Here is a 23,794-nt window from a genome sequence, read left to right on the forward strand (position 1 = left end):
GTTAAAAAGGCTGCTCTTCATTACTGAGTTACAGCTACTGAGCGTTCTACATTTGGCTAAGCATAATTTAAGGAGCAGTACAGATGTACCAAAGCAAAAATGACAGCTACTTTCTGAGCGCCTGAAAAGTTGCTGATCCCTGCAGTAGGCCATGAATCACATTTCACAAACCACAATGGCTTGCTTCACACCCCCCATTCAACCAAGGCCAAACATATCACAATTCAACTTAGTACAATGTGTGAATTGAATCACTGTGTGAATGGCAAAGGCACTTGCTTACAGTTCTGTTGACAGTAAGCAGAAGGCTGCACAGTGCATGCTACTGAATTACAGAGGTAATATGGAGAGATGGAAGAGCAGTGATATATCCTACCTGGGTCTTAAGCGTTCTATCATTAACAACACCGTTTGTTTTGCTGCTTCCCCATTTGGGGCAAGTGGGGGTGGGTGAGATGTTCAGACTGGCTATCTGGTAACCATGACATTATTCTATAAGTAGCCCATTCTGAACCTGATGTCCTCTAAAGATGATGAGAACTGAAGTCCAACACATCTGCAGAATACCCAGTAGGAGAAGGCTGCTGTAACATAATTAATGCTAAAGATGGTACCCTATGTCACGTATAGGTCATCTAGCTACCTTTCCTAGCAAAGATATAATTTATTGCTTCTCACTTCCCAACTTGATTTTCCTTGCTATTCCTCACTGCCAAATGTACACTTGTATATATGGATTTTTTTTTAAAAAAAGTAATGAAATTCAGAAATGATGAGCTAAAGGATAAGGATCACTACATGCCTCCTGTATTGAGTGGCCCAGCTTGATCTTTAGATACTTTTAACTATCCAAAATAGTTGTGGTGGCTCCCTCCCTATGGAATATCATTCCCCTGGAGATAAGACTGGTCCCCACCTTGATACTTTTCTGGAAGGCCCTGAAGACATGGTTTTGTCAGTGAGATTGGGGACCCCAGGCTGATACGGAGCCAATCAAATGGTTAGTCTGAGTGTGTTGCTGCCGGGGGGGTGAGGGCAGGATTCGTTGGTTTTTGTATTATAGGTTTTAATTCCGTAAGCTGCCCAGAGTCACTGTGTGAGAGTTGGGCAGCCATATACATTTGTTTAATAAATAAATAAATAAAATATAGCATGAGGGAAGAGGGTTTGATTTCTATCCCACCTAATACAAATCACAAAATTCACTTAAATTTCACTTTATTTCCCTCAAATCCGATTATAGCAGAGTTGTTAGCAGATTTAACTGCTAACTTGTTTTATGTGCATGAACAATTCTATCAATAGCGTATGAGTTTCTCCTGTCCCTCATATCTTGAACAGATTCCAGCCCCACCTTATTTTGGGAGGTGGGTTGCAAAATCTAACTTGTTCCTATTGTTCAACTTTTTGATGTCACAATCTTTAGTGGACAGAAGTCTGCATAGCCTCCCCCCAAAAGGAGACAAGACAGCCTTGGGAAAGATACAAATGGGGAAGGGGCATTCAAACTATAGCAGAACAGGAGGGCTTGAGATCACACTGGTACCTAAAATCAGCAGAGGCCCATTCCTGACTATATTGTCTTTCCAAGCACAGATTACTTATTGCTGTATCCACGAAACACAACTTATGGCAACAGCTATGTAAGTCTGCTGCATGGGGAAGAGATCATATCCTCCCCCAACCCAGGCATCCAAGTAACTGATTGCAAGCAACAATAGCAGCTTAGCGATGCCTGTATCTGCCTCTCTTATATCCTGCTTGATTTATGTGCTTCCACAATGATCCATTACAATGAGCAACAGAAGGGTTACGCTTCTGTGCTTCTGCTGTGCTTCTACAGAGATACTACAGTACCTAGCAGTGGTCAGGCTGCTACAAGTAGATCTTGATGGGACAAAGTGTGCATTACCAAGTTGATGGAGGAGGTCTCCATCCCTCCCTATCTCTCTCCCCAACCAGAAGGCTTTTGGCTAGCGTGGTGATGAAAAGAAGCTATCTTCAGGCATGCACTGTGTTTGATAAATCAGGGCAACAAATGGTGTTGAAACGGTGGTCTTCATTGTCACAGAAGGAGAAACAGGAAGGGAAACATAAACATAGCACTGTCAAGACACGACCTTCCACTCATCATGAATATAAGAATAATTATCTTATAAGAAAACCTGGAAAGGAGTATCACTCACACATGTGCATCTTGGAACGTTTGGGAGGACTAAACCTGAACAAATGCAGGAATCCTTAAAACAGACCCTGGCAAGGTTACCATACGTGCAGCTAAAAATATGTCACAGCCTTACATTCTACACAACTACCCCCTCCCCAATGCCTCCCCCTCCCACACACAGCTTAGAAATCCCACTGCCCTGAATTAGTGAAAACAATATCAAGCCCCATCTTTTCCTTTGTTTCATTATCCCTGCTAGCAACTTTCCAAAGGAAAGGAGATTTGGTACGAGTTAAAAAAATACTATTAAATAATACATCTGTAATAAAATTATATACCTTTTTTCTTTAAATCCATTTCTTTTAAAAGCTAAAATTGCTCTATGTTTCTATTTTTTTTCCCTTTTTTTGGCTGGTGAAGTAACAGCAAAGAATTCTCTCCTTTTTCTTTTGCTTTGTTTTTTCTTTATGAATGGACAAACTTTCATCAAAACAGAGTTTGTACAAGTGATACAAGAAATCAAATTATTTACAATAAACGACAAGGAGTCTTTCAAACAATGACAGAATGGAGAAGGAGGAAGAAAAATAGCGAAAAAAAGAGAATGTCAAGAAAGCATTGGTCATGAAACAGTCAACATATGCAAAACCTTTGTTACAAAAGGGATTTTATGACACACAGCACGATCCAGCTAAGGAGGTCCATCCTTGTAAATAGGCTTGCACGCATATATCGCATATATCGCTTGACAGATTGAGAACTGCAGGCATAAATAGGACACATAATTCAGATGTGCAAATCAAAGCACAGCTGAGTGATGGTGCAGTCACGCAGAACTGCACTGTGTTGAAAGTGTGTTAACGCTCATCCACAATGATCCCCAGGCCAGTGAGATATTCATGATTTCTCTGAACACGCCTGGTGCAGAATCAGGGCCAAAACATGCATTGGGGCTGGGGACAATATGTGATTCCTTTCCGTATTTATATAGGATAATTGTTAACTAGGATGGTAACCGAAGAAGGGATAGGACTGGGGAGGGATGGTAGAAAAATGAACTCACAGAGAAATTAAGGCATTAACAAAAATGACTTAAAGGCACACTTTTTCCCCTTTCTCTTCACCTTGGGGGCTTTTTCTAGAGCTTAATCCAGAACTATACAAATTGAGGAACAGTTTAGAGCTGAGATGAATAAAGTTTTATGCAACAAAGGTAGTATTAAATCCAAATATTTGTGAATCTATTTTGGGGGTGGGAAAGAGAATGAAAACATTATAAACTGCAAAGTCAGGGGAAGAGTATTTGAAAATTTGGGGGTGGGGGGGATTTTCAACCCCAACTCAATGTGCAAATAAACCAGGAGAGAGGAATGCCATGTCAGAATCAGATTCAGGAAGAGGTGAAGTGGGCAAGTCTGGTTCAATGCAGTAGGCAGTATGGGTGGGCTGCCTAGGATAGCAGAACTCCTGGGGCTCCAGGCTGCGTAGGAAAGTTCTCCTGCCCTAGATTCTAAAATGCAAGGGGCAGCTGTGGGTCCCTTTCTTCAGATTGCAATCCATTTCTCTCTCATTCCAAACAAATGAATGGGGCAAAAACTATATATTCACTTGCATGGAGGAGGGAAAAGGAGGTAAAACTGAATTACAAGAGTTGGACATGGCCATTTAGGTCATTAAGTCCAACCCCTTGCTCAGCACGGGCATCCAGATTAAAGCATCCTTGATGGATGGCTATTTAGCCTCCACTTGAACACTGGAAAAAAATGAGGAAGAATACACCTCTTTGCCCCTCCTACTAGATGTGTGTATGAGAGACAAAGAGAGACAGAAAATACTTTTTCTCCTCAAGTAGCAAAATGGCTTTGCCAGTCCTAAGAAGGGGACAGGTTTAGTGTCCAAGGGAGGGATGTGGGGGAGGGAATGATATCTAAGAAAGGAATAATGGAGATGTCCATGTGAAAGCCCCCCACCAGTCCCCTCACAGATCTCCAAAGAGTCAGGACAAAATGGTGATGCTGGTGAGAACAAATGCTAGGAGACTGACGCGATCACGCACACACACAGAGGCTCATTTTGTCCAGTGCAACTCTTTTTTTTTCCTTTTTTTCTTTTTAATAGATAAAAAATAATAATTTTGTTGTTGTTTTAACGAACTCACAAATGACCAATTAAACCCACAGAGTGACAGCTACACAAATTGAAGTCTTGGCACTTCACAACACCGGTTCGGCCTCCATTGGCTCTTCTACTGGTCTGTGGGAAGAAGGGAAAAGAAGGCAAAGAGATGCTGATTAATGGTCTTTCGCTGGTGCAAAGGTCAACACAGCTATTGGTTGTGCTGTTGATCAAAGAATGTTCAAGGGCTGTTCTCGTAGTAGTAGGGGCACTACCAGTTGAAAGCCTTTGTTCTGGGTGGAGGAGAGGCCCAATGTCAGTCACCCCCAATCTAGCGCCTTCCGGACGTGCTCTGACCACCAGTATACTCATCCTAGTTTCTGACAAATTGAGGATCAACAAACCACACTAAAGACTGAGGCAGTGTTTCTCAACCTCAGCAACTTTAAGATGTATGCACTTCAACTCCCAGAATTTCCCTGGTCAGCATGCTGGCTGGGGAAATTCTGGGAGTTGTCCACACATCTTAAAGTTGCTGAGATTGAGAAACACAGGATAAAGGACAGTGAATTCGATTTCTTTCCTCACAGGACTATACAGAGAGGAGAAATCCTCTCTGTTAGGACATGTTTTATTTCAAGCCCTAATTTTGAGTCAGACAACTCCTTTGTTTCTAATGGTATCTGTATGTGTTTTCCGGCACATCAGCAGAATCTGCCAGGGGAAGGGAGTGACGGGCTGCACCCTCCTCCTGAGAGGTGAACTTTTTAATCTTTTCATTTGACAAAACAAAGGTGATGGTGCTACTCTGCAGCAAGGCCTTTTGTTACATTAGAGTAACAACTTTTCTTAGAATGCTAAAATTATATTAATAACAACAACAGATTATATTGTATGCTGCCTGACTCTCAACAATGGTGAGCAGCTCACAACAATCAAACAAAGAAATTACAATAAAATCAATGAAACATAAAAAATAAAAGATGGCGATGAAGCGAGGGGTCCCACTGTGCTGTTGTTTAGAAGAGCCATGAAGACCTGGCTCTTCACCCAGGCCCTTGGCGAAGGAAATAGTGCCTGTGTTGGCACTCCCCTGAAGAAACCGATCCACAACTTGGGGGTTGTCTTGAATTTACATACACTGTTCATCAGGCTGCATCTGAAGACTCACTAGAAACTGCAACTGGTATAGGATCTGGATTCCCATATGGTGGTGGATGGGAGTTGCCCCAGCCATATGACACCAATTCTGTGAGCGCTGCATTGGCCACCAATTGGTTTCTGAGAATAATTCAAAATGCTGGCTCCTAAGTACCTTCAAGTCTATCTCTCTGAATGGAAAATACCTGTCCGTTCTGTTAACCTGGTAGGAGATGCTTTAGGTCCCCTGCTCTCGTAAGATTTGGAATGGGACATGGAAGCAGGCATTCTTCAGAGGTTGCTCCTCTCCTTTGGAATAACTCTCCCCTCTCCAAGATCCTGATGGCTACTATCCTCTTGTCAATTAAGAGGTGTTTCATAGGCTTTGGGAGTTTAATGATGCAATGCCCTCACCTCAAAGGGTCTTGATATTTGTTCAGTTATCTGATTTATTTGATATAGTTTTATGGTGTTGTAGTTTAATTTTGTATTTTTATGGCTATAAACCACTAACTCATTTTTTAAGATGGAAGCATAATAAATAAATACTGACATAAATGTCCATATTCCTGAATTCTGGAACATGCTGGGAATGTTTCAATAGCTACCACTATTCACCTGCTACTGTTTAGTAACCCTGGATCTGGGGAGATGAGCAAATGAAAGGGCTGACATCAGAGTAGTGAGTTGGTATTGGGCTGGGCTCTGGGCAGCTATTGGGGGCAATGGCTTGCTGAAATTTGTGGCTTAAACAGTAGCCAAGGATGCTAAGTGCTACTGCTGGCCCTGATACCAGCATAATGAATTTAGGGGAAGAAGAGACAGTGATCACATGTTGCTTTCTGTTCCTAGTATAAGGATTTCCATCTAGAACTCATCCTCCCCCTTTAGCCAATGTTACAGGTAAGGACTGCAGAATTTTATCTGCATTTTCTTTTCTTTTTTTCAATCAGTACTCAAGGCAGAAAGAGTTGTGTTTTCACTACAGTCTATCAAATTGGCTATATTATGACAGGTTCACATAACAGCCTGATTGTTGTACTTGAAGTTACTGTGCCAAATGTATTCTTACAATATTTAAGTATATTTTTTATAATTTTTTGTCTGACACATTTCTTTTGTAAGGTTAATTATTATAATAAATGTTGGTTGATGGGACCCAATGATTTATAATTTCAGTACATTCTAAAGTAGTTGCAAGATTGCTTCCACATGTTCAAGGTGAGGAAGGAAATGAAGATTTAGATTTAGAAAATATAAACACCCAAAATAATAGACCTGGCCATCAGACTAGAGAGCATTGGTTCAGCTCAGAGACTAAGGGCTTTTCCAAGCTGTAGCCTTATGCTGTTTCATTCCTGTGCATTCCTTATGCCTTTGATTCCAGCTGGAAATGGAGCCACCTGAAGAAATCTTTTTCCAGACTTCAGCCCCTTCTTCTGTTCTGGCCATAGTGATGGCCTGGTGTCCTGTCTGCATTGTGCTTATCACAGCCCAATTGGTGCATGGCCGTGCTTCTTTCTCTCTCCCACTCATGCCAGGAAAACAAGCACTATCACTTTCCTTTCCGTGGGTGAGTCTTTCAGGTTATGTGATTTCCATTGATAAACTTTTGTATGAGTTTCCCTCCACTGACTACCCCTTATACTTGATCCCATCTGATGCAGCCCCTGGTGGACCAGTAAAAAATAAAAAGGAAAAAAAGGGACCCCCCCCCCAACAATTTGACCATTATTCCTGCTGAAGGAGAAACTAGCCTACTTTTCTCAGTTTCACCTGGTTAAAACTGGAGGGGAGGGGACATTCCTGCCACAGTGCATGGTAGCCAACTGGAGTGGAGGCATTTGCCTACTATGAAATGAAGCACAGCAGGTGCCCCAGATAGCAACTCTTGTGCCAAGACAAGTCAGAAAACATTTGGTTGATGCAGAGCAGGAAAAGACGGGCAGTGTTGTCTTCCCAGTGGATGTTGTGCATTCCTGCCCTCAAGAAACAGTGGCACACATGTTGCTGGGGCAACCTGATCAGGCAGCTCAGACCTCAATCAAAACCCTCACAAACAGACCCTTGTCATTTCCCAAAATGAACCTACCGGACACCACAGTCTGCTTTTCCCTGCTCTGTGTCCACTGACAGTGATGCCATGGCATTGACTGTCTCTGCTTCTTCTGCCTCACCCTTCTGTGCCTCCAGCAAAGAGCAGCCGACAATTGCTGCAGAACTTTTCACTGAATTCCAGTGTTTGCCTGTGGTACAATTGCAAAGCATTAGGCTTGAAATGCTAGTACTTCGCTGAATTTTTGGAGCTGCCTCCAGGACATCTACCTGTCTTCCTTTCCCAAACCCATCATATTGTCAATGAAATTACTAATATAACACCTTATTTCGTTCTGATCAATGACTATAATAAAGTCTTTATTTGGAATACCTCTTGCTATAATCATGCCTATAGTCAACCTCTTGCCATAATCATGCCTAAACAAATTAATTAAAATGAATGACTAGCATTCCCAACATGTCTTGAGAACAATTAGAAAGTTAGAATTAGCCAGTCAAGATTAGCTCAGAGAAGAGAAATCTCAGGGGCACTCTCTTCTTAGCATCTAAAGGTTGTTGAGCAGGTGGCAGAACAAACGTGATGCATTAGAGGGCAGGACTAGGACAACTAGAAAGGTGGAAAGTACAAGCAAGAGGATTTGTGCTAGAATTAGGAGAAACATTTAAACTACTGCCTCAGAAGGTAGTGGGCTTTCCTTCTCTGGTATTTTAAGCAGATGCTGGAAGGCCATCTGTTTGGGCTACTGTAGCTGGTGATTCTAGAGGACTGAACTGGGTGGCCTCTAAGGCATGTTTGAATCCTGTATTTTATGGCTCTGAATCAGGGGTCAGTATCCGGTCCAATTTAACCTCCCACCACCACTCCAAACCCCAAATATGGTGAGATGTTGGAGTTTTTTATTTCAGATCCCAAGCAAATTTTTCAATATTAATTTTAGATTGTTTGAGGATGTTGCAGATGCCATGTTGGGTATACTGGCAACCTGGCTCTTATCAGCATGATGTTGCCAACCCCTGTTCTTTATACCAGCAGGCTGGCTGGGGGATTCTGGGAGGTGAAGTCCCCATATCCTAAAGCTGCCAAGGTTGAGAAACACTTTAGACAATACAGCAATAACCCTATCCTGGATGTAGAATAAATCACTAATTCAAGCTTTTCTTCAACAAATATCCTTTTCCCATGAGAAAATGCAACATCAAAACACTAAGCCCATGCCCCAAAAACTTACTCTGGATTTCAATGACATTCTCCAATGTGGCTATGGCATTTGCATTGGGTTTTTGTTGCAACAGAGCTTGATCCAGCTGTTCCAACTGCAACAAAGGAAACTCAAGAGTTTAGTTTCTGGATTTCACATCTGGCTAGAAGTTATGAGAAAGGAAAGATAGTTCAAATAAAGAGGCACACAAGAAAGAGGGGGTTGAAAATGATTGGGGCAACAAAAAAGTCAAAACAAATTCTACTTCCATTTCCCACAAAGCCTTCAAGTACCATTCCATCCACTTAATACTGTGAATATATGAGCTTCGTTTCAATTTGTTTGATTTTACAACATTTGTTTTTTTCTATTTCTATTTTTTTCTTCTTTGATTTTCAGTAATAAGGCACCTGTGCTTAAATGTAGCTGTTTGCATATCTCTTTGTGCTCTGCTCATTGGTATATATACACAATTCACCAACCCTTTATTATTTTGCAGCTGAAAATCATGGTCAGATTTACCAGGGAAAAACTAAACACTCTTAGGGGTATTTGCATTTTAAACAGTGGACTAGAAAAATATCTAAATAAACAAACCATATTGTTTCATGCATGTTATACATATATGCCAAATGCCAAGTCACACAGTTTTAGATGCTACTTATGAATGAAGAATTTTGGACTATTAAAACAGTAAAATGTATTAGATATCATAAGAAAATAAATGTGTATATATTTTGCTTTAACATTCCCATTTTTCTCCCATGGCGTCTGCATTTCTGGAAACTTGACATTTTTATGTTTGCATCTCATAAACTCTGCACATTTGTCTAAAATAGATCTGCATTTTCCCATCTACCCATGTTCGTAACTCCTCTTCTCTTCTCTTCTCTTCTCTTCTCTTCTCTTCTCTTCTCTTCTCTTCTCTTCTCTTCTCTTCTCTTCTCTTCTCTCTTCTCTCCTCTCCTCTCCTCTCCTCTCCTCTCCTCTCCTCTCCTCTCCTCCCCTCCCCTCCCCTCCTCTCCTCTCTCCTCTCCTCCTTCCCTTTCTTTTCTTCTATAATTCTGACTATACGAGACCTTCTTATGTATATTGCTCCATTTTCCATAATGGAAAATAGATATTTGGTCAATTTCAGGAAGAGCTTTGTGCAGACACCACTGAAGAGGTCAATAGTCAATTGAGTGATTGTGTTCCTGTCATGGACATGTTAATTCCTGTAGGATAGTCCTTTTTAAGATATACCCTATTAGCAGCTCACTTAGCTGACACATAGGAAAGGGCCCATATTTGGGCCTCACTCAGTCTGTGCTTAGAATATTTGTAAAGATGTTGCCCTTTTGTGAGGCTTTAAAAAGTTATTGATTTTTGTCTTGATTTTAATACTTTTAAATTACTATTTATTGTAATAAATTTTAGCTACCTTGAGCATTTGCTTGAATAGAAAGGTGGGCTATAAAGTAAATAGTTAAATTTAAGATTATGTATTCTTAATCAGAAACTGACATGCAATAATGTGTCAGGGCAGTTATGCTTTTATTCATCATTCCCATCTACCCTGTTGAATGCCAGTCCTCTTTTCAAAAGCATGGACAAAATCACAGCAAACCATTGTGTGGAATCTTTTGATGTGTCCATTCCAAGTCCCTGATCGAGACTTTCCCAGCACCCGCCTTTATGTGCTACCTGTACTCACCTCAAGGCCAAGCAAGGCAGAGACACAGGCTTCAGAGGCATCACAGATGGCAGTCAGGTCATGACCACCTTCCAATGCTAGCACAACACGTCCATCTGCCAGTTTCATCAGTTGTTTGGTCAGGTGCCCAAAACCTACATGACCAAGAAGGAAACATGGATTAGTGTTTCCTACTTTAGATTTCACATTGCTCTCCATCTTCTCTCTCTGCTAGAAACTGAAGGTAGTCATGGATGTCTATTGTGGATGAAAAAACATCGACATTTATGAAAACAGCGATCAAGCTGTTTACAGCTTGGAAGTAAGGTAAATAGTCTCTAAGTCACTACCCAGGACCGTCTGTCCTCTATGTTTTTAATAATGTTTGTATGAGACATACAACATAAAAGACCAAGGAGGTAGCACTAAATGATCTCCATGGAGAAGTCATCAGAGATAAAAAGAGCTGCAGCTCCAACTATTGTAGCATCATCAAAACACATGGAGGACTGTAACTCAGTAGAAGAGTATTCAAGCTTTTCTTTGCACTGGCAATTAAACAGCTCTCAGATAATGCAGCTTGGAAAGGCATGCCAGAAAAACTATTACTTGTAAAGAGTAGATAATGAGCAAGCTGAATCACTATGAATAAGTCATCTTCCTATATCCATGCTGGTGTTGGAACTCTAATCTATCTGACAAATGCCTTTTGCTAAGGTTAAGAAACCTGTGGCCCTCCATATTTGCTGAACTACAATTCCCAGCATTCTTGGCTAGGTTCATTAGCACTGCTAGAACTATAATTTAGCAACATTTAGAGGGCCACAGATTCCCCATTTCTATCAGAACACTTTTCATGAGTTATAATGGGAATATTTCTAGAATATGCAGACTAGGTAGGGATGCATAATCTCCCATGGTTATTTACATTAACATTTCAAGAGCTATTCTGACTAGGGAACAACCTCATCTGTCAAAATGGGGCAGGACTTGGCAACTAAAGCTATTCCACAGAGTGGTGGGGAATAGAAGGTGATTTTTCTCAACTTAGTGGCTTCCAGTTCTCATAATCCTTAGCCAGCATGACCATTTCTCAATGGGGAAGTCTGGACTAAAATGGATGAAGTTTCACGCCAGTAGTAAGTAAGTATGGGATCAGTCTGTGCTTGGCTTGGAGACACTGGGAATCTTAACTACTTTGAGCTCCACAGTGGAAGTAATTGGAATATCAATGTCAGTATCATAATTTATGTTGTATTATTTGTACCACTATAAATATATATGGTTTCTCCCAGAAGGAGGTAAAGCTGTTCTTCTGTTGGAAGAAGACACCAGAAGAACAGAAGTCTTGGGATGCAAAAAAGAAAAATGGAACCTAGGAAAAACATATAAATAAATGGTGAGGGGAAAAAAACCATAGAATTTAATAGTAAGCCCTATGGCACTGTTGCCTACCAATAGGCTATCATTAGAGGCAATCTTCACATATAAAATAATACAAATATGAAGATAAACGTGTATCCAAAATAGTTGTTTTGGTGTATACCAGTGGACAACGCACAACAGAACTGAGCTGGGGAACAGTTCTATTCACACCTTTCCCAACTAGTCTGTGAATAGTTTGCTCTATTTATAAACTGGGAAGGGACCCTCCCCCACGTTCCTCACACTCACATTTGGCTGTGACGGAATATCCACCCAGCGGGGACAAGTGTCCCTCAACAGCATCGAAGCCAGCAGAAACAAGGACCATATCTGGGGAGAACTCGTGGGCTATAGGCATCACCACAGTCCTGGAGGACACAAAATAGCTCTCAGATTTCTCTTAGGAAGAGGAGGCAGGACAGCATTAACTCTGGATCAACTGCAATGTATGGATCAGGAAAATTCCAGCCATTTCAGCCTTCCCATCTGAGTCTTTGTAACTTCCTCCAATGCACTTACTAAACTGAGCCACGTATCTGTAGACAAGCCTTCCTCAACTTGGCACCATTCAGAACTATAACTTCCACAGTACATTATCAACCTGGCTTTTGGCCATGAATGTTAGAAATTATAAGACTTGTAATCCAACACAACTAGAGAGAAGTGGGTTGGGGAAGGCTGCTACAGGTCATGCAAGTCAGAGATGGAGGATATTAGAAGGTTCCTCCTAATTGTACTAAACAATTTCTAGAGTGGGAGCTATGTTAGTCTGTTGAAGCAAAACCAGCAAGCAAATCTTGTGACCCTTGAAACACCTTCTATGGCATAACATAAGCTTTCTTGAATGAAAACAATGGTCCACCAAAAAAATGTTATAAAATCTTTACAAGGCTAGCTCTATCATTAGGCAGAGGTGGTCATCTCAAGTATCAAATGCTAAGAAGTGGCAGCGATCTTCTAATGCAACGATCTTCAAACATAGTGAAGAAATTGTCCCATTGCCAGAGTTGAAGTGGGAAGGAGGACCAGCTTATTTTCATCTCATTAGGAAATGTATCGGATTATCCAGTTGTTTAAAGTCCCTAAGACAATTTTGCCTCCTGGAAGTGTTGCCATAAAGCCTCTTACTAAGAGACAGGGGAAGAAATAAATTTTACAGGATTATGACACTATCGTCATCATGTAACATTTGCTTTGTTTACCTCAACAACTTGCAAGGGATTTTTGCAAAATTCCCTCTAGAGGCTGAGACAACTGAAGCCAAGACAGCTGTGTCTTAGGCCAATCTCCCCGGACTTTTTCATATACTGCAGTTGGAGAGGAGGGGAGGGAAATCACAAACTTTTTGTGGCCTGCAGAGCCACAAGCTGTAACACTGACTTTTAGCAGCAAATTGCTGAAAAGTGAATGTGGAATTTCCCATCACTTTTCAGCAGAAAACAAATACATTAAAAAGTGTGTAAGTCTTAAGTCTTTAGATTTAATTCACCAAAATGAACATTTAAAAAATCATAAGAAGTATGATTCTTTTCTACCCATTCAAATCAGTGACACCCTAACTGCCCCAAACCCTGTTCCGGGGGCTGAACCATGTCTGGAATACCATGAATCACTTCCTGCTCCAGAATAATAATTTCCGGAAAGTGACAAGCTACCCCTTGGAATAGCCAGATTGGCACATTCCAGGAGAAAAACAGAATGTTCTGGGGCTTACCAAAACATTCCTTGTTGGGCCACAGAGCTTTGCACATTCTTATTTACTGTGGATAGCAACCTTACCTGAAGGCCGTCAGATATTCCACATCACCAATAGGGGGGTCCACTCCACCAGTCCAGGCAATGTTTACATTGTAACCTACACCCATCCCATTGCCAACCTGGAAGAAAGAAATCTCATGGATAACAAAAGCCCTCAGCCACAGGGTTTACCATTCAGGGACCTGCCAAGGGGTGGGAGGAAAGGTATACAGGCATAAATCCCAGAGAGAGGAGCTGCGTGTTACCAGATTCTAGTGAGTAGTAATGAGCAGGACATCTGCTGGGAACTGCTAATTAATCTCCAAGTATGGCAGTGGGTGGGCAGATTTGTATAAGGGATGTGCAGATTAGTATGAATTCGGTTTGGGTCAATGTTACATGCATTTATGTATTAGACAATTATGGCACATTTTATATAAACTATTTTTAAAAAAGAAAATACTTCAAATGTTTGCAATCTCTCACAGCTTTGTCAAATATACATGTTTTTGTACATAATGTTCCCCAAAATACACTCTGTATGTAATTTTCTTAAATGTAACAAGGGTTTTCGGTACACAATCTTTCAAACATCTACTTTTTCTGTACCCAGCTCTCTTTTTACATACATACATACATTGCATATAATGACAAAGACGCAAAATAATTGAGTCCAATGTTAACAAACTTCATGAATTACGTTTATGCTGTGATAGATTCCATTTTGGAGGATCACCCCCATTTTTTGCTTGTAAAGAAATGCATGGCAGATCTGTCTATCAGTATTCGTTCTGGAAATACAGCCCCCTCAGAAAGTCAGCGGAGAACTGCCAGCCATCCTCCTTTCCAAGCTCTGCTTGGACTGCAAAAGCTCGGCCCACATTAGATGGCATCTTCATAACAAGGGACAAATCAATAACTTCATTCTTCTCTTTCTTGGGATTCAAAGTTTCTGCTGGACAAACCTCTTCTGATTCTTTACAATTCTTCTATCCACTACAAAGCCACATATTGTGAATACAGAGGGCCCTCCTTTCTAGTTCCAACAGAATTGTTTCTACTTTTCTTTTCACCCTGTTTTTTTTCTTGTTTCTTTTCCTCTACTGAAGCAAGCAGTTGCCACCCAATTCAAAGTAGAGTTTTATCTCTCCTCTCATATTTCTGATACACTTTGGGATTTAAAAAATAATTCACTTTTTTACCTACAGATTCCAAACTGGTTCCAAAATCAGATTCAAGAAAATAAAGGGACACACATACCTCTTCAGGAGCTCCACTGCCTGGGAAGAAATTGCCATTGTCATAGCGATGGAGGGAGATGTAGAGCACACTGGGATCACTGTAAAATGCCTGCTGGGTACCATTGCCATGATGGATATCCTGCCAGCACAAAGTAGAACATGAGTAGAAGAGTCAGCTTGGGGTTAGCAACATGGTACATGTAGGCACCAAGGCACCCACAGCTCTCTTCAATTATATTGGCGGGCATTGATTTTAAAAAATGCACCTTTGTAAACTCACAAAACCACCAAATCTCACAAGACTTTGGTGTTTTCACTTGATAACTTGCAAGAGTTCAGACATGAATGCCAAAATTTCACAAGTTTAACATTCCCACACAAGTCTGTGATGTTCTCACAGAAGTGTGCTAAATATTAGATACCATGATAGCTCACTCTTTTAAAGTAACTGTACGATGAATCTGAGCATCTGAAAAAGGTGCTGATGCCATCTTATCAAAGATAGGGCCCAATTCAGGATAGAGATAGTATTCAAGGAGGACACTGGAGGATGATGTTGGAAGAGATTCAGAAGAAATCCATGGGGGGGGACAAAGAGCCTAAAGCCAAATCTTATGACAATAAGTGACCACTGAAACAGAAAGAGAAAAAGCCTTACCCAATCCACAATGAGGATTTTACTGATGGCAAGTTTTTGTTGTAGAAGCTTAGCAGCAATGGCAACAGAGTTGAAGAAGCAGAAGCCCCTAAACAAAATGAAAAGGAAGAACAGATTATTGGACCAGGGCAATGACATATGAACAGCATAAGAACTGATATACTGTACCAGAATAGGGGCCTCCTAAGCCCAACACTCTGTATTACAGTGGGTAATTACCAATAATTATTGGTAAGTGCCCTCCTTCTCAGATATTTTGAAGCTTATATTTGTTTTCAGACTGGAAGTCCTGTTCATCTGTTGCAGCAAAACCAACAGAAACTCTCGTAACAACCAAAAGATAAAATGGCATACTCTCACAGACAAAGCTTACAACTTATTTCACTAGCTTTATCTAATCAAATGGACACTGCCTATAAAAGTTTATGTCATAATAAATGTATTGCTCCTTAATATACTGCAAGAAGTCTTGAATGCCTTTGTGTCTGATGTGTACATAATTATTAGTTAAAATTTATTTTGACTACCTTCTTCTGTACTTCTTCCAACTCTATTATACTGTTTTTCAGGTATGGAAGCCAGAACTCTAGATGCAGACATATTATAGATATTTATCAGGACATTACAATATTGGCATTTTTATTTTCATTCCTTTTCCTAATGATCCCTGGTGTAGAATTTGTATTTTTCACAGCTGCTGCACACCAAGTCACATCTTCATTGGGCTATCCACTATGACTTGAAGATCTTTTTCCTAGTTAGGGACAGCTCAGACCCCAACAATGTATATGGGGAGGGGGAACATCTGACCATGAAAACTACACATGCAATATTAAGAAGAGATCGGGGACAATAAAGCATATCACAGTTGTTGAGAGTAAGGCAAATGACTTTGATGGAACTATGCAAGTACCATTACCTAGGTAAAAGGGGACTTTTTAAGTCCTGAGAAGTGAGATAATATTCAGAAGTGGCTCAGGCAGACACCTCCCTGATTCACTGGAGGATAAGAATGGTGAGCAGGTGCAGCATAAGCAGACGTGCAAGATTCTGTTGTTATAGCTAACCTCAATAAAGGTAAGTTTAGCCTTCCCGTGGAGTCAATTTCCTGGTCTGGTCTACCTAATGGGGCTGGCAACAGGTAGCAGACCTGGTACTGATGCATATCCTTTCAGCTAAAACCCTGAAATTCTGCAATGTGTTAATCGTGTTTCAGTTGGGTTAGATCCAATCTAAACAGTTGCACTTAGTTCCCTGTTAATTCAGTAAGATTTAAGTTACTCCTATAACTAGCTTCTCACGTTGAGTCAGAAGCCATTTAGCCCACTGAGTTTCATCCTCTGCTCAGTAGAGGAATCTAAATTGAAACATCTCTGACAGATTGCCGTTATCCTCCACTTGAAATTGTCCAGTGAAGGGAAGCCCACTGCTTTTCTGGGTAATTGGTTCCCCTGTATAGACTCTGGAAAATTCAGAGGATTTAAACTTTCTTCTGTGTGATGTCCTTTCAGATAATTGAAGAGTGCTACCAACTGCCCTTCAGTGCCTTTTTGCAAAGATAACTTTCACAATTCCTTCCATGTTTATTCATAAGGGCCCAGTTTCTAACTTCTGATTATCCTAATTGCTCCTCAACCACTGAGAAACACTCTTCAAAATGTGATTTTCAAGCCAGCTATGTATTCACTTTATTGGCATGCTATCCAGCACATACCGTGTTCAACAAGCTTGCTAATCAGAATGTCACGAAATACTTTGTCAAATGCTTTGCTAAAATCAATATATTACTTCTATAGCATTCTCATAATCTATTAAGGAAGTTACCCAATTAAGATGAATTAGCATTTGCCTGGCAAGAGTTGTTCTTGACAAATCTATGCCAACTTCTGAGAATACAACATTTTCTAGATCTATTTAAGACTAGGGTTGGTTAAATAAAATGTCACTGATATCAATGGATCTAACAATGCAATACTACTCAAGAAAGAAGAGATGAGATTTCCTCTGAGAGGAAGGCATGTAAAATGGCTTTCAAATTTTTAAAAATGCACCTTTCCTCACCCCACTTCCTCAAAAGAATTTGTTTTAGAAAATGTAACATTTATTAATTTTACAGTACTTAAATGTAAATATGTTTTCCTCATTTGTAGTATACACATACATGGCAGTAGACTCTTCTGCATGATGACCTGGTGGTCGGATGACAGCAAATCCATTCTAAGGATGAAAAAGTCAAATATCTTTATTAATGTGTTCATTACATTATGATTAGTTACAACCTTTTTTATTGTACTTTCGGTCAAGGGTTCGGAGAAGAATTTACCTTAAGCTCCCCTGATGCCACTTTAAAGGCCAGCTCCAGTAAGCAGCCAACAGCCATGCGGACGGCACTGGATGAGTGCATCTCATTCCACACTGTGTCACTGTCAACCTGCCATGAAAGTTTTATAGATCACAGGAGTTGCAGAAGCGAAAGGGTTCAAGAGTACAGCCTTTATCATTTCCTTCTTTGATTTCTACCCTGCCTTTCGTTCAAGAATTCATACACAATACTATTTTTCCCACAACAATAACCCTGCAAAGGTTGGGGTTGGGAGAGTGACTGACCCAAAGTCATTCAGTGAGTTTCTGTGGCTGAGGGTGGACAAGAACCTAGATCTCATTTCCAGGCCAAAAGCTTAACCCAGTGTTTCTCAACCTTGGCAACTTTAAGCTGTATGGACTTCAACTCCCAGAATTCCCCAGCCAGCATGGAGTGGTGTTGTAATGAGAGGACTCATGCAGGAACAGTCCTTTGTGGGCTTTCCTTCCTATGCAAACAGCTGTTAGAGGGAGTAAAATGGAGTGCGTTCCCTAAGGAGGGAGTTTGGTCTCACCTCTTGCAGGATTCAGGAAAGTGGCAAAGATCCATCCTTTCCACCAAGCTCTTAAGTGTTAATAGAACTGATTTAATGATACTGATGTTTAATTTTAGTCTAATTTTAACTGCATTGTTTTTATTTTCACATTTTATAATTTGTATTTTTAATTGCTGTAAGCTGCCTTGAGCACTGTATGGATAAAAAGGCAGGATATAAATTTGATTTAAAAAACGGAAATAAATGAAAGATGCAGCTGAGGCCTCGTTCATCACTTTATGTACTGCTATCAGGAAGCCCCCCCCCCACTCCCCCATTGCTCTATAGGACTCTCATGGGTATCCAATAGCAAGTAAAATGAAGTTAAGAAGCAAAGAAACAAAAGGAATGATTTTAAAGATATTTGGGTTCAATTTGAGGACATATGAAAAGATTGGGAAGATGCAATAAAAAATAACACAGGGAACCATCTTATATCAAACTCAATCATTTGTCCTTCTGGTTTTATATTGCAGCTCTCCAGGCTTTCAAAAAGGGGTCATGCCCCATCACAGATGAAAACTGCATCTGCTTGCTATTGACTTGCAGCCCCATTCCCAGAAATGGAATAAATGACACAGTAGAAATGAAGTTTTAAGCCAGAATGTGAGAAGCATTCATTTCCTGCCATCTGATTTCCCTGGCAATTGGGCTATACGCACCCCAATTCCACCACACGGGAGGACAGCATACATCTTCTGAGTAAGGGGACCTGCAAAAAGAGAAACGGAGAAGAGGAAAGGACATGAATACCACATATCATACACCAGTTACATTGTACATAAGATTAATCCATTTCACTCACACTTTTCATGTCGATTTCTACTGCCATAGAAAGAACAAATTTCTAATCTTCATGAATACAGGATTCAATTGGGTAACTTGTACTTCCATTAGCTCTTTTTTATGGCTACAGTGGGTTATAAGTCATCAATTTATTTGCCCACAATTTTGAAAAAGGAAGGCATGCTATAAGCTCTAAAATAGGCTAAACATGCAAAGATCAAAGAAACACCCAAATTCTACCTAACCCCCCCTCAAAATTGAGACTCTACCCATTATCTGTAACATGCCCACTTTGCTTTGCATCACTGCCTCATTCATCCCACGTCCCAATGCTGGTAAGCCCAGTTCCCTGCCACCAAAGGTTACCCATCTAATACAGAAGTTTAAAAAGGAAGATAGACGTTGCCAGACATTCTGATATTAAAAGAAGGCCTAGCAGATTGTCCTTCCCTATGTTTAACCTTACATTTTCTGCCTTTACCGTATACACAGATAAAACAAGATTCTGTACACGTTTGAAGTTTTTTAAAAGGGGGGGGCAACATTCTGCCTCATGAAAATAGAATTATGTAAAGTGCTAGACATTCTACCTAGTAATTTCTTGCTGTCAAGTTTTTGCCTATTCAAGGGGCTCGTTCCATATAGTAACGTGTGATGTTCCGAATGGACAGCCTGGATTTCATCCAATGTTGCCTTCCGGCCTCGGATCCTCTAGTAATAAAAAACGGGTGAAGACAATACAGAGAAAAATTGGAATATGGATTTTGAAAGCATTCTGAACAAGAATTCAATCTGATACCAGGTCATGCCTCAAGTTACATTTACCATGTCTTATACTTTGTCCATGTTTTTGTAGTAAAGTTTATTCATTTCATGTCATTTTCAGTGTAGATATATTTCAAGCTAAGTCTCTAAATTTGGCCTAACAGTCAAACTTTTCTCCATCCCAGCCTTTTCCATATTTCATTTTGGGTTAAGAGTGGTAGGCAACCCTTCAACCGCACATCCTCCACCTCCAGAACATTCACGAATGGCTTCGAGCCCATATCAACGTTGCAACTGAAATTCATCAGCTCGGTGCCTCTCTTCAAAGACAAAAGTCAAGGTTCACTTTAATATTGTTCAATATTAAATGACTTTATGGAAAAAAATGGACTCTTTGTTCTGGCTTCAGAACAAACTAGTTCTTTTTTTTTGGCTTCACTTTTCTATCCTGGTCAGGCTTTGTTTTTGGAGTAGGACCCCTGGCATACCACACAAATACAACATGTGACCCCCTCCAGGCAAAAACATTGCCCATCCCTGCAACATAATTTCTTTTGTGGCCCCTCTAGGATTTGCTCTGAAGTACTTGCAAGAAACCTTCCCCTGATAAGTGCTTTGTTAGCAGCATGACCCTGGGTATATTTCTCTACAACGCCTATAAGATCATTCACACAAACCTGTCTTGTACTAAGTCAGGTCACTGGTCCACTTGCCAAAGTAGAGCCTTTTTTTGATTGCCTGCTGCCAAAGTTTCAGGCAAAAGTATTTTCATCTCTCACTACCAGAGGTCCTGCCTAAGAATCTGAAATCATCTGTATGGAAAGCATACACTTAACCACTAAGCCAGCCTTCCCCAATCTGGGCATCTTTAAGCTGTGTGGTTGCCAGTTCCCAGAATATCCCAGGTTGCATGTAATTTCTATGCGCTGAGAATTCTGGGAGTTGAAGTCAGCACATTTGGGAAGTAGCCAGATATGGCTGTGGTAGTAGTTGAAACTAAGTTTCCTAGAGAAATGTGTGAAGTAATTAACAATGAAAGAAAATATGTGAATTAGGGAAAAAATACATATGCACAGTTCTCTGGAAGGTATATGATCCCATCAGCTGATAAAGTCAGGTCAAATCTCTCAGAGTTAAACTGTCTTCATTTATTGCTCTTTCCCTGAATAATTTTTTTTAAAAAGCCTTTCCCAGAGAGTATGACAGAGCCCACAAACAGCTTAATTCCTTTGCCTGCCTTTTTTTTTAGAGTGAAGCTAAAGGGATTACTCAAGGGATTACTCAAAATGTTACAATTAACAAAACAGCTGTATATATGTGCCAGAGTTCAGTGCCAGTTCGCATCAAAGTAGCAGCTGTCTTTGGAGTCTCTTATTTTGGAAATGTTCCCCTAATTATTATCTTCCAATAATGATGATTATGCGCCATCAAGTTGTTGACTCTTAGAGACCACATACATAGATTTTCTCCATGATGATATGTCCCTGATGTGGCCCTTCAGGTCTTCCAGCTATGCACTCATCAGTACTGTAACTGAGTTTGTCTACCTTGCTGCTAGTTGTCCTCTTTTTGCCTTTTCTTCCACCTGGTCAGTGCCTCAAGTGAGAACTCTGGGTTGATTTTTCAATGATCCGTGTGTTTGTTTTCTTGGCTGTCCACGGTATCTTCAGCACTTTTCTCCAACACCAAAGGTCAAAAGTGTCAATACTCTTTCTGTTTCTTCAAAATCCAACTTCTGCTTCCATAGAGTGGCACAGGGCTTGCATAATTCTGATCTCCTGCAGATCTACGTATTCAGTACGTTGCTGATGTGAATTAAATACATCAGGCCTTCCTTTGCTGATTAGATTTATATCCAATCATATTACAGCTGATCAGGTTGGATAACAAAAATATTACGAAGCCTAAAAGGGTCTTATATTTTTGGCCGATCATTTCATATCATTGGATTTCACCTAATTTCTGCCAGGAGTTCAACAGTCCTGGCATTCAAATACATTTTTCACTAACCCCCATCCCCCCTGATTTTAAGCATGATAAGGAAATAAATGAGCAAAAGACTCACCCTCACAGCTAAATTTGCAGATGTGTGGCAGACATCGAGAGACTGCACAGATGCTTTCCCCAGGAAGATTCAGTACATAATTGATGATCAGCCCCAGGGGGGAGTCAACACTCTTATAAAGTCAATACACGTTCCTGCATGAAAAATGTAACAAAGTAACCTACAGTACTTGAAAATTAGTGGGATAGCAATGAGGGAACATGTATATGGTACTGTTTTTCATGCAGGAACATGAGCTTTTACATTGTACAAGGGCTATTTGTTTTTCATGCTAAGTATCAACAGGATTATGAGTACTACTTTTATAAGAGTGTTGACATCCCCTGGAATGGACTGACCTTGCTGGGGAAATCCTGGCTCTATGAAATCCCAAGGTCTTCCATATATTTGCTGAACCACAAATCCCAGCATCTCTCACCACTGCACAAACTGGCTAGGGCTGCTGGGACTTGTAGCATAGCAACATAGAGTATCTTTTGTTTTCATAGTTGCATTGCAGTTATTCTCTTTTGCGCTAGAGATACAGACTGTGAAAGGTACGCTTTACATATCTTTCTTCCCGTTTCTTAAAATATTTTCAAAATGAGTAAGCACATTAGGTGCAGCAAAATCAGACAGTCTTGCAGCAATTTAACGATTAGCAAATTTACCGGGGCTTAAGGAACAGAATAAAACCTACCACATGCCTGATAATGTGGACTGATCTATTTTGTATTTGTTATTTTTTATGGTGCCACAAAACACAGATATTCTAGGCTGGGCCCTTCCTTCACTGTAAAGTCATTTTCCCAAATGTGGCTATTTTTTCAATCTGACTTTGGAAGCTGCCTTACCATCTGCTGGCAAATAAGTTCCACTCTGAGATTTCTTACCTCGCACTTGCTTAGCAATCCTGTCTCCTGTAGTCTGGACCAAATACTCTGGATTCTCCCAGCATGTTCTGGGTGAACATTAGTGTTTCCACATGTACACTGGTGCTTCAGCATGAATGTGTCATAAACAACACCTGTGAAAAGGTGGGAAAAAGGCACAGTAGAGGGAAGGAGGAAAAAATAAAAAGCAATTGAAATCCTGCCAAGATCTTTTTGGACAGATGGCACATTTGGGATTTTGATGGCACGCTAAAGACACTATCACAAAATTACCACCATCATGGATGTGGTCAGTTATACAGCACCAGTTTACTAGAAGGCAAACTCCTAAGATTGTTCTGTATCAGTTAGCCTGCATGGCTTCTACTATGCTAGCTAACTTTTCTCTTTTTTCTTCAGCAACTGACCACTCTCTCCAAATGAAGGACCACATTATATTTATTTGTTAAGAATGTCTGTGGGGCTTGTGAGGTTGTCAGACACATTCTGTACATTTGGATATATAACCTGTCTCTGCGCCTCCACTTGGCCATACCCTCTCCAAAGACTGCAGCCAAATGTGACAAAAAAGAAAACAATAGAGCTTATAAGGGGAGATATATAAATTTAAACTGGTATCAAGTTCTTTTTCACTGACCCTCCCTATTCAAAGGGAGTGTAGCCCCCAACAAACCATTTTTTTTTTTATTGCACCTCTGAGTCAGTGCTGACTCCTGGTGACTACATGGACTAGTCCCTGCAGTTTTCTTGGCAAGGTTTTTCAGAAGTGGTTTGCCATTGCCTCCTTGCTAGGGCTGAGAGAGACTGGCTGGCTCAAGGTCACCCAGCTGGCTTTGTGCCTAAGGCAGGACTAGAACTCATGGTCTCCCGGTTTCTAGCCTGGCGCCTTAACCGCTACACCAAACTGGCTCTCCCAACAGACTGCAAAAGCCCCTAAAGTTGAAAAAGTTGAAAAAAATAATGCATACACAAAAAGTATCTAAAATCGTGCTAA

At 40.5% G+C, this 23,794-nt stretch overlaps 1 protein-coding gene across 6 annotated transcripts in view; it reads right to left on the reverse strand.

Moving 5' to 3' along the window:
• Positions 1 to 749: 749 nt before the first annotated feature.
• HDAC5 (histone deacetylase 5) overlaps positions 750 to 23,794 on the reverse strand; it is a 117,915-nt gene continuing 94,870 nt past the window's right edge. For all 6 annotated transcript variants that reach the window (XM_088143516.1, XM_088143522.1, XM_088143521.1 and 3 more), the window contains 13 exons: positions 22,801 to 22,934; positions 19,689 to 19,809; positions 18,975 to 19,024; positions 17,739 to 17,846; positions 17,577 to 17,632; positions 15,416 to 15,503; positions 14,777 to 14,896; positions 13,559 to 13,656; positions 12,029 to 12,147; positions 10,376 to 10,509; positions 8,710 to 8,794; positions 7,515 to 7,668; positions 750 to 4,420 (listed from right to left, as the gene is read on the reverse strand). In XM_088143516.1, the coding sequence (XP_087999642.1) occupies positions 4,381 to 4,420; positions 7,515 to 7,668; positions 8,710 to 8,794; positions 10,376 to 10,509; positions 12,029 to 12,147; positions 13,559 to 13,656; positions 14,777 to 14,896; positions 15,416 to 15,503; positions 17,577 to 17,632; positions 17,739 to 17,846; positions 18,975 to 19,024; positions 19,689 to 19,809; positions 22,801 to 22,934 (1,307 nt within the window). In that variant the 3' untranslated portion in view covers positions 750 to 4,380. The remainder of the gene's footprint in view (positions 4,421 to 7,514; positions 7,669 to 8,709; positions 8,795 to 10,375; positions 10,510 to 12,028; positions 12,148 to 13,558; positions 13,657 to 14,776; positions 14,897 to 15,415; positions 15,504 to 17,576; positions 17,633 to 17,738; positions 17,847 to 18,974; positions 19,025 to 19,688; positions 19,810 to 22,800; positions 22,935 to 23,794) is intronic.

This window comes from Python bivittatus, unplaced genomic scaffold, assembly GCF_059951505.1.
Source record: "Python bivittatus isolate LINGU-HERP-01145 unplaced genomic scaffold, Pbiv_v1 ctg000410_np1212, whole genome shotgun sequence".
In the NCBI taxonomy this organism is placed as follows: Eukaryota; Metazoa; Chordata; class Lepidosauria; order Squamata; family Pythonidae; genus Python; species Python bivittatus.